The sequence below is a fragment of the Hemibagrus wyckioides genome, linkage group LG22 (genome assembly GCF_019097595.1).
Source record: "Hemibagrus wyckioides isolate EC202008001 linkage group LG22, SWU_Hwy_1.0, whole genome shotgun sequence".
Lineage (NCBI taxonomy): Eukaryota > Metazoa > Chordata > Actinopteri > Siluriformes > Bagridae > Hemibagrus > Hemibagrus wyckioides.
This window is the reverse complement of record NC_080731.1, coordinates 20,357,628-20,369,800: the sequence shown is the minus strand read 5'-3', so window position 1 is coordinate 20,369,800 and position 12,173 is coordinate 20,357,628. Positions and strand designations below refer to the sequence as shown.

General features: G+C 44.1%; 1 protein-coding gene across 1 annotated transcript in view; it reads right to left on the bottom strand.

The window, feature by feature from the left end:
* The window catches only part of LOC131343381 (E3 ubiquitin-protein ligase rnf213-alpha-like), a 96,828-nt gene extending 84,655 nt beyond the window's left edge, over positions 1-12,173 (bottom strand). Inside the window, exons 1-8 of the mRNA XM_058375029.1 lie at positions 12,135-12,173; positions 11,563-11,641; positions 11,411-11,477; positions 11,151-11,197; positions 10,974-11,052; positions 10,612-10,691; positions 9,572-9,596; positions 8,085-8,127 (exon numbers count right to left, since the gene is read on the bottom strand). Of these exons, the coding sequence (XP_058231012.1) occupies positions 8,085-8,127; positions 9,572-9,596; positions 10,612-10,691; positions 10,974-11,052; positions 11,151-11,197; positions 11,411-11,477; positions 11,563-11,613 (392 nt within the window). The 5' untranslated portion in view covers positions 11,614-11,641; positions 12,135-12,173. The remainder of the gene's footprint in view (positions 1-8,084; positions 8,128-9,571; positions 9,597-10,611; positions 10,692-10,973; positions 11,053-11,150; positions 11,198-11,410; positions 11,478-11,562; positions 11,642-12,134) is intronic.

Sequence of the window (12,173 nt, the reverse complement as noted above, 5' to 3'; positions counted from 1 at the left end):
GATATTTTATCTTAGGGGACTGAGATTATATAAGGTATGGAGAAATAAGCAAGTGAGTAATATACTTAGTTGTTGTTTTGGGGGGTTTGGTTGCTGTGGTGGTTCCTGGGTGGGTTAAATTGGTGGGAGAGTTGGAGATTTTTATGGGCTGCCATTATGCTGGCTTTACTTCTTCTGTTTTTGTTGATCCTTTGTAGTTTTTTTTGGTTTCTTTTTTGTCATTTTTTGTGTTTCCAATCTTCAATCACAATCCTCTGATGTTTATTTCAATGGGTAGAGATTTGAGATTTTTGAGTTGGAATGTTAGGGGCTTCAATCATCTGGTGAAGAGAGACAGAGTTCTCGCTTATCTCCGACAGCTGAAAGCAGAGATTGTCCTCTTCCAAGATTGCTAAGAATGTACAAGAATGGTTGTTATATAATTGTTTCAGGCACGTTACACAATGATAATATAACTTTAGCTCATTTTTATGCCCCTAACTTGGATGATGTCATTTTCTTTAAACACGCTCTCTCTCTCTTTTTCCTGATCCAATTCACACTCTCTTGTACAGCTCCATCACCAAGAAAGCCCAGCAGCGTCTCTACTTCCTGAGGAGGCTGAGGAAAGCCCATCTCCCTCCCCCCATCCTGACTGTGTTCTACAGAGGGACCATGGAGAGCGTCCTGAGCAGCTGCATCACTGCCTGGTTTGGGAACTGGACCGTCTCAGATCACAAGACCCTTCAGGGGACAGTGAGGACAGCTGAGAAGATCATCAGAGTCTCTCTCCCCTCTATCACAGACATTACACACCCCTCACACACACTCTTACACACCACACACCCCTCACACACACTCTTACACACCCCTCACACCCCTCACACACACTCTAACACACCACACACACCCCTCACACACACTCTAACACACCACACACACCCCTCACACACACTCTTACACACCCCACACACCCCTCACACACACTCTTACACACCACACACACCCCTCACACACACTCTTACACACCCCACACACCCCTCACACACACTCTTACACACCACACACACCCCTCACACACACTCTTACACACCCCACACACCCCTCACACACACTCTAACACACCCCACACACCCCTCACACACACTCTTACACACCCCACACACCCCTCACACACACTCTAACACACCCCACACACCCCTCACACACACTCTAACACACCCCACACACCCCTCACACACACTCTAACACACCACACACACCCCTCACACACACTCTAACACACCCCACACACCCCTCACACACACTCTAACACACCCCACACACCCCTCACACACACTCTAACACACCACACACACCCCTCACACACACTCTTACACACCACACACCCCTCACACACACTCTTACACACCACACACACCCCTCACACACACTCTAACACACCACACACACCCCTCACACACACTCTTACACACCACACACCCCTCACACACACTCTAACACACCCCACACACCCCTCACACACACTCTTACACACCACACACCCCTCACACACACTCTTACACACCCAACACTCCCCTCACACACACTCTTACACACCCCACACACCCCTCACACACACTCTTACACACCACACACACCCCTCACACACACTCTAACACACCCCACACACCCCTCACACACACTCTAACACACCCCACACACCCCTCACACACACTCTTACACACCACACACACCCCTCACACACACTCTAACACACCCCACACACCCCTCACACACACTCTAACACACCACACACACCCCTCACACACACTCTAACACACCACACACACCCCTCACACACACTCTTACACACCACACACCCCTCACACACACTCTAACACACCCCACACACCCCTCACACACACTCTAACACACCACACACACCCCTCACACACACTCTAACACACCACACACACCCCTCACACACACTCTTACACACCACACACACCCCTCACACACACTCTTACACACCACACACACCCCTCACACACACTCTTACACACCACACACACCCCTCACACACACTCTTACACACCACACACACCCCTCACACACACTCTTACACACCACACACACCCCTCACACACACTCTTACACACCACACACCCCTCACACACACTCTAACACACCACACACACCCCTCACACACACTCTAACACACCACACACACCCCTCACACACACTCTTACACACCCCACACACCCCTCACACACACTCTAACACACCACACACACCCCTCACACACACTCTTACACACCACACACACCCCTCACACACACTCTTACACACCACACACACCCCTCACACACACTCTAACACACCACACACACCCCTCACACACACTCTAACACACCACACACACCCCTCACACACACTCTTACACACCCCACACACCCCTCACACACACTCTTACACACCACACACACCCCTCACACACACTCTTACACACCACACACCCCTCACACACACTCTAACACACCACACACACCCCTCACACACACTCTAACACACCCCACACACCCCTCACACACACTCTTACACACCACACACACCCCTCACACACACTCTAACACACCCCACACACCCCTCACACACACTCTTACACACCACACACACACCCCTCACACACACTCTAACACACCACACACACCCCTCACACACACTCTTACACACCACACACCCCTCACACACACTCTTACACACCCAACACTCCCCTCACACACACTCTTACACACCCCACACACCCCTCACACACACTCTTACACACCACACACACCCCTCACACACACTCTAACACACCCCTCACACACACTCTAACACACCACACACACCCCTCACACACACTCTTACACACCACACACACCCCTCACACACACTCTAACACACCCCTCACACACACTCTAACACACCACACACACCCCTCACACACACTCTTACACACCCCACACACCCCTCACACACACTCTTACACACCACACACACCCCTCACACACACTCTTACACACCACACACACCCCTCACACACACTCTTACACACCACACACACCCCTCACACACACTCTAACACACCACACACACCCCTCACACACACTCTTACACACCACACACACCCCTCACACACACTCTAACACACCCCTCACACACACTCTAACACACCACACACACCCCTCACACACACTCTTACACACCACACACACCCCTCACACACACTCTAACACACCCCTCACACACACTCTAACACACCACACACACCCCTCACACACACTCTTACACACCCCACACACCCCTCACACACACTCTTACACACCACACACACCCCTCACACACACTCTTACACACCACACACACCCCTCACACACACTCTTACACACCACACACACCCCTCACACACACTCTAACACACCACACACACCCCTCACACACACTCTTACACACCACACACCCCTCACACACACTCTTACACACCACACACACCCCTCACACACACTCTAACACACCACACACACCCCTCACACACACTCTTACACACCCCACACACCCCTCACACACACTCTAACACACCACACACACCCCTCACACACACTCTTACACACCACACACACCCCTCACACACACTCTTACACACCACACACACCCCTCACACACACTCTAACACACCACACACACCCCTCACACACACTCTAACACACCACACACACCCCTCACACACACTCTTACACACCCCACACACCCCTCACACACACTCTTACACACCACACACACCCCTCACACACACTCTTACACACCACACACCCCTCACACACACTCTAACACACCACACACACCCCTCACACACACTCTAACACACCCCACACACCCCTCACACACACTCTTACACACCACACACACCCCTCACACACACTCTAACACACCCCACACACCCCTCACACACACTCTAACACACCACACACACCCCTCACACACACTCTAACACACCACACACACCCCTCACACACACTCTTACACACCACACACCCCTCACACACACTCTTACACACCCAACACACCCCTCACACACACTCTTACACACCCCACACACCCCTCACACACACTCTTACACACCACACACACCCCTCACACACACTCTAACACACCCCTCACACACACTCTAACACACCACACACACCCCTCACACACACTCTTACACACCACACACACCCCTCACACACACTCTAACACACCCCTCACACACACTCTAACACACCACACACACCCCTCACACACACTCTAACACACCACACACACCCCTCACACACACTCTTACACACCACACACCCCTCACACACACTCTAACACACCACACACACCCCTCACACACACTCTAACACACCACACACACCCCTCACACACACTCTTACACACCCCACACACCCCTCACACACACTCTAACACACCACACACACCCCTCACACACACTCTTACACACCACACACACCCCTCACACACACTCTTACACACCACACACACCCCTCACACACACTCTAACACACCACACACACCCCTCACACACACTCTAACACACCACACACACCCCTCACACACACTCTAACACACCACACACACCCCTCACACACACTCTTACACACCCCCACACACCCCTCACACACACTCTATACACACCACACACACCCCTCACACACACTCTTACACACCACACACACCCCTCACACACACTCTTACACACCACACACACCCCTCACACACACTCTTACACACCACACACTGTCCCTCACACACACTCTAACACACCACACACACCCCTCACACACACTCTAACACACCCCACACACCCCTCACACACACTCTAACACACCACACACCCCTCACACACACTCTAACACACCCCACACACCCCTCACACACACTCTTACACACCCCACACACCCCTCACACACACTCTTACACACCCCACACACCCCTCACACACACTCTAACACACCACACACACCCCTCACACACACTCTTACACACCCCACACACTCTTACACACCCCACACACCCCACACACCCCTCACACACACTCTTCACCCTCCTGCCATCTGGAAAGAGGTACCGGAGCATTCAGGCCCTCACAACCAGACTGTGTAACAGTTTCTTTCCTCAAGCCATCAGGCTTCTCAACATCCAGAATAAAACTCTCTCTCTCTCTCTTTCTCTCTCTCTCTCTCTCTCTCTCACACACAAACACACACACACAAACACACACACACCCAGGACTGAAATGCACAAAACTCTCTGTCTTTCTCACACACACACACACACACTTTACTTAATGTGGTATATTCTTAGCTTCAGTCCATTCCAGAATGTGTTGTCTCTTTGGATGCTGCAAAGGCATTTGACAGGGTGGGGCGGGAGTATCTTTTTTAGTTTTGGAAAATTTGGATTTGGATTTCTTTCTTGGATTGAGTTACTTTATAGTGCAACGTCTGCTGCAGTCCTGATCAATGGTTTGTATTTTCAACCATTTAACTTGCATCGTGGAACCTGCCAGGGTTGTCCGTTAAGTCCATTATTATTTGCCCTAGCTACTGAACCTTTAGCAATTGCTCTGCACGAATGTCAGCAGAATTACACGAATTATACTGGAATTACACGTGGTGAGGCCGTGCATAAGGTAACTCTATATGCAGACGATTTACTACTTTTTATCTCTAATCCACAGACTTCTTTACCTATAGCTCTAACCCTACTTGAGAATTTTGGTCGGTTTTCTGGCTACAGGCTTAATCTGCATAAGAGTGAATTTTTTTCAATCAGTAAGGTAGACATGCAATTACAGTACTCCAACATACCTTTGAAGCTGGTTAAAAACAAATTTACTTATCTTGGTGTCTGTATCACTCGCCATCATGAACATCTTTTCAAACAAAATTTTGGTATGCTTTTGGAACGGATTAAGAAAGATCTTTCTAAATGGTCCCCTTTCTTTTATCAGACGCATTAATTCCATTAAGATGGTAGTGCTCCACAAATTTCTTTATCTTTTTCAGTGTTTACCTCTGTTTATCCCTCAAACATTTTTTACATCCATGGACCCTTGGAATGGTAAGGATCCTAATTTGCAAGCCTACTTTCAGAGGTCTAGACGAGACAGTGGTAAGTCTCTTATGCTTAATGTTAAGTTTTATTACTGGGTAGCAAACATATGAAATACACAGTATTGGTGGCATTATCACCTTCTACCTAATAAACCACCCTGGATGGACATGGAAATACATGCCCATAAGCAAATTTCCCTTCCAGCACTTCTAGCAAGCAAATTACAGTTAACTTCTTATACTTCTGTTGAGTGCCCAGTGGTAAAACACTTGCTGAGGATATGGACCCAGTTTAGGAAATCATTTGGTTTTAACCTTTTACAACCGGGCGTCCACATATGTGGACATCACATCATGTTATTATATTTATTGGTTTCTCCTAACCCCAAATAGGTAGAAGAAATCTAAAATGCAAGCTAAGGTCTTTTAAGGATCCTTCTCTTCTTAGCCCTGTTACCCATAATCACCTCTTCTTGCCTTCAATGAAGGATGGGTCATTTATTTATTGACAATTTATTTGCTTTTTTCGAACACTTAGTGTCTCATTTTGGTCTTATTAAATCTGATTTCTTTACAGTCATTAGAGTGATGCCTCCTGAAAATCCTTTGGATAGTTACCTTTCATGTAATATACTAGCTAAGGGCTCAATTTGCATTACTTACAATTTAATGAATAATAAGTCATCTTCTTCCTTAGATTAAGAGAGCTTGGGAGGAGGACCTTGGCGGACCACTTTCAGATGACACTTGGAACTTCTTAGACAGGTTCATTCATCGTCTATGTGTGCTTGGCACTCTCTCATCCAGTTAGCTCAAATGTTTTCTGGTGTAATAGATGTCAATGAGGGTACTTTAATCCATATGTTCTGGACATGTCCAAAATTAGAGTGTTACTGGCGATTGATATTTAACAGCCTCTCTGTGGTTCTTCAACACAGATTAGAGCCAGAACCTCTTGTGGCATTATTTGGAGTGGCTCTAAGGGAGGAATGGCTGTCAGCATCAATGCACAAAATCCTTCTCTGTTGGCACGTAGAGCCATCCTATTAAAATGGAAGGATCCCCTACCACCCACACATATTCAATGGATTAGAGGAATGACGTCTTGTCTCTAGCTTGAAAAGATTAGTTACTCATTTAGAGGATCAGAAAAAAACTTTATGTGGCGGCCTTTCACCCATGTTGACAATTTAAGATAATTATTATTGATTTTTTTATTATTTCTTCCTCCTCATTTTTATTTTATTTTATTTTATTTTATTTTATTTTATTTTATTTCATTTCATTTCATTTCATTTCATTTCATTTCATTTCATTTTATTTTATTTTATTTTATTTTATTTTATTTTATTTTATTTTATTTTATTTTATTTTTAAACAGTTAATGGACAGCATGAGCACTTACTCTAGGGATTTGTTGGTAAGGGCTGGTCAAGAAATTTTTAAAGAAAGAGCCTGCCAGAGCCCAAAGTGACCTGAAGTGGGCTGTGCACAGGAGATGCCCTCACAGTTTGATGGATACAGAATGTTCTTGCAAGAAAGGCTGGAAAAGAATGCAGATGGACTCTTACCCAAAGAGACTGAGTGGTGATATAAAATCCAAAGGTGCCTCACAATGTATTAGTTTAGACATGTGCTCATTTATGCAACTAATGCAACTAGATTATCATAGGCTTTTTTGTTTTTCCTTTTTTTTTCCAAAAAAATGTTTCTGGTTACATTTCACTTAATTTTTAGATGTTATAATTTCACATTGAGGGTGGATAAAGTTATAACATTTAAAATTTTATCTTGGTTTCATATTTGCTTACATCACAAAATCCTGCCATATTATCAGGGGTGTGTAGCCTTCCATTGTATGGATCCTGATTTTTGTATCATAGCTATGTATGTACTTGAACTGAATTGATTTTTTTTTTTAAATGTAATTCATTGTTCTAAAAATAAAATAAAAATAAAAGGTAAGCATCAAATCATTCTTACCTTTGATCTCCGTAATGTGTCCAGTATTTTGCATAGTCTGACCCTAAAGAAATATATTCAAATATATTAGCCTTTGTATATATACACTATATTGCCAAAAGTATTCGCTCACCTGCCTTGACTCGCATATGAACTTAAGTGACATCCCATTCCTAATCCATAGGGTTCAATGTGACGTCGGTCCACCCTTTGCAGCTATAACAGCTTCAACTCTTCTGGGAAGGCTGTCCACAAGGTTTAGGAGTGTGTTTATGGGAATTTTTGACCATTCTTCCAGAAGCACATTTGTGAGGTCACACACTGATGTTGGACGAGAAGGCCTGGCTCTCAGTCTCTGCTCTAATTCATCCCAAAGGTGTTCTATCGGGTTGAGGTCAGGACTCTGTGCAGGCCAGTCAAGTTCATCCACACCAGACTCTGTCATCCATGTCTTTATGGACCTTGCTTTGGTCACTGGTGCACAGTCATGTTGGAAGAGGAAGGGGCCAGCTCCAAACTGTTCCCACAAAGTTGGGAGCATGGAATTGTCCAAAATGTCTTGGTATGATGAAGCATTCAGAGTTCCTTTCACTGGAACTAAGGGGCCAAGCCCAGCTCCTGAAAAACAACCCCACACCATAATCCCCCCTCCACCAAACTTTACACTTGGCACAATGCTGTCAGACAAGTACCGTTCTCCTGGCAACCGCCAAACCCAGACTGGTCCATCAGATTGCCAGATGGAGAAGCGCGATTCGTCACTCCAGAGAACGCGTCTCCACTGCTCTAGAGTCCAGTGGCGGCGTGCTTTACACCACTGCATCCGACGCTTTGCATTGCACTTGGTGATGTATGGCTTGGATGCAGCTGCTCGGCCATGGAAACCCATTCCATGAAGCTCTCTGCGCACTGTTCTTGAGCTAATCTGAAGGCCACATGATGTTTGGAGGTCTGTAGCGATTGACTCTGCAGAAAGTTGGCGACCTCTTCGCACTATGGGCCTCAGCATCCGCTGACCCCGCCCCGTCAGTTTACGTGGCCTACCACTTCGTGGCTGAGTTGCTGTCGTTCCCAAACACTTCCACGTTCTTATAATACAGCTGACAGTTGACTGTGGAATATTTAGGAGCGAGGAAATTTCACGACTGGATTTGTTGCACAGGTGGCATCCTATCACAGTTCCACGCTGGAATTCACTGAGCTCCTGAGAGCGACCCATTCTTTCACAAATGTTTGTAAAAACAGTCTGCATGCCTAGGTGCTTGATTTTATACACCTGTGGCCATGGAAGTGATTGGAACACCTGATTCTGATTATTTGGATGGGTGAGCGAATACTTTTGGCAATATAGTGTATATATATATATTTATAAGCCTTTGCTAACAGAATAAAAAAATGTAATTATCTGTCTATAAAAACTGTCTACAGTTCTCATTTACTTCTATAAATTAACAGTGATATATCTGAAAAACAAACACTCTGATTTCGAGGACAATATTAAAACACACCTTCATCTTGTGGAACAGACAAAACCTAGAATAAAAATTTTCAGTTAGCTATTCATATGCTAATTACATACACAGAGAGACAGAAGCAGATCTGTAATATGATGATTTTATAGTTCCTACACAACATTACTACTACAATATCTAGTGACCTTTACATTAATGATCATGTACTACCCAGACGATTACATCACAACCATGACACATTTGTGTACGAGTGTAATAATTTAACATTGTAGTACACTGCATTGGAGTATAAAATAGATAAAAGTATAACTTTTCTTTAATAAAACTGAATATGAGCTAATTAACAAGTGCAGGTCATTTCAGCGCTCTAATATTAACTGCCATTGCCTGTAAGACAATACTGCAAGTTACACAGAAGCTTTGGTTACACAGCAGTTTAGTCCCAATCCCTTGAGTTCCCTTCACATTGTGCGTGTGGAAATGTTCTTAATTTCACTATTAAACATAGTCGTGAGTTCTACTGTTGTTTTTTTACGATTTGATTTCACCACACGTTTAAGTGATCACTGATCATGATCATTCAAGATTTTTTTTTCCGACCACATTTCTTCCTCAGAGATGGTTCCCCACCATCCTTCCAGTTTTTAATAATGTGTTGGACAGTTCTTAACCCAATTTGAGTAGTTTCAGTAATCTCCTTAGATGTTTTCTTTGCTTCACGCATGCCAGTAATTTGACCCTTCTGAAACAGATGAACATCTTTTCCATGACTACAGGATGGTTGTTTAAGAAATGGGAAGCTACTCCTTGCCTCAGTTAGGGTTAAATAACTTCTTGTCAGCTGAAACATAATCATCCTTGCAGTAATTATCCAATGGCAGGCTCTTATCTATTTGCTTAGTTAAATCTAGGTGGTGACTTGTTTTTGGATGGGCAGTGTATATAAAGCTAAAAGTGGTCCAAAAGCATGTTAGCAATTTTAACATTTCTTTATTTCCTTACACACAACAATTCTTTCATATCCCATTAATATAAAATATAAATTGCAAACATGAATGTAGAGAATTGCTCCTTACCTGAAATCCCTCCTCAGTTTGAAGATTCTGGGGGAGCCCCAGTGGAACGTCCTGCTCAGGTGGACCGTCTTTTAATACGCCTAAATATGACCAGAAAGTGCTTTCATAAATTATAGTAATAGTAGGATAGTAATCAGGTTGGTGTGTTACAGTACTGAGTAGAAATGGTGGTGTTTTCTGTGTTTATATAAATCTTTAGGATTTAAAGAATCCCACCTATACTCTGTGAGAGATTAGTGTATTTATACAGGAAGCATCTAGATGATGTCCTTGCAAACAAAGGCTTCAACCAAGGATTAAATAAATTTCAGTTATCAGGTCATTCAGAATCAGAACATGAACACCAGAGGCAGTCAGGGTACCGGTCAGTGTTGTGTGTTTCTGTCCATCATGTGGAGTTTCTCCTGTTCTCTCTGAAGTAGCCTCAGCTGTCACCTGGATCTTCAAGTTAGAATGATGAAATGTAAGTGTCCAGAAGGATGTGTACATTAGATATTCTAAGTGAAATGATCTAATTTGACTTTCTCAGCTCCTCTCACCTCTGTTCCTATGTCCGGTGTGTCTGGTTGCAGCTGTCCTGCTGTTTCTAATGAAGATGTTTGAAAAGATTATAATAATGACTCTGCAGTCCTGCCTTAAGGGCACCCTGCACAAGTACTTTACTAAACTGTACTATACTATGTGCACAGAAACACTTCATTATTTCTCGGTCTGCTAATGATTAGAGCACACATTAGTTCATCACTATGAAAGTGTTGAGTTGCAAATGATTATTTATGGAGCTTCTTGGACTTCTTACCGTGAGAAATGTTCTGAGGAAGCGTGTCAGCATTCTCCACAGGATCTGTTCTCTCTTCAGCAGGATTCTGACAGAAAAGTAATTGAAAGGACTAAATAACAGTTTTATACTCCTTCTAAACAGAAGAAAATGCAGTATAAAATATTCATTACATTTTGAGCAGCCAGTCCATCTGAAGGGTCTGAAGGGTCTGAAGAATCCATTTCAACTCGGCATCAGCTACAGGTTTACCTGTAAAGTGCATTATTATTATTATTATTATTATTATTATTATTATTATTATTATTATTATTATTATTATTATTATTATTATTATTATTATGAAACTCAGTTTGGACTTAAACAGCCACTAGAGGGCGACATGAGTCTGGATAAGAGGTGAGGTTAAAGTCCTCTGTAATCTGAGATTAAACACACTGCAGGTTCCGGGTTCGAGTCTTTGGGATTTGGGGGAAAGTCAGCCAGTGCGAATTGTTGTGGATAAAACTGCATTTCATAACGTGGAACCATATAATAACACACCAATGAATATCAATGTATTTTAGGAACATATATATATATACTATAATTTTGACAAAACTTCATTTGTTTGGGGGTGGGGTGGGGGGGCTGGGGTCAACATGCCTCAGTTAAAATCTGCCCTTCCACTGCAAATAAAGCCTTTTTTTCCCACATGCAGTGCACTTTCTGTTCAATAATTCATTATTTAATCAAAATGTCTTACCTAATCATGTTGAATTCTGGATGGAGTAAGTGTGCAGAC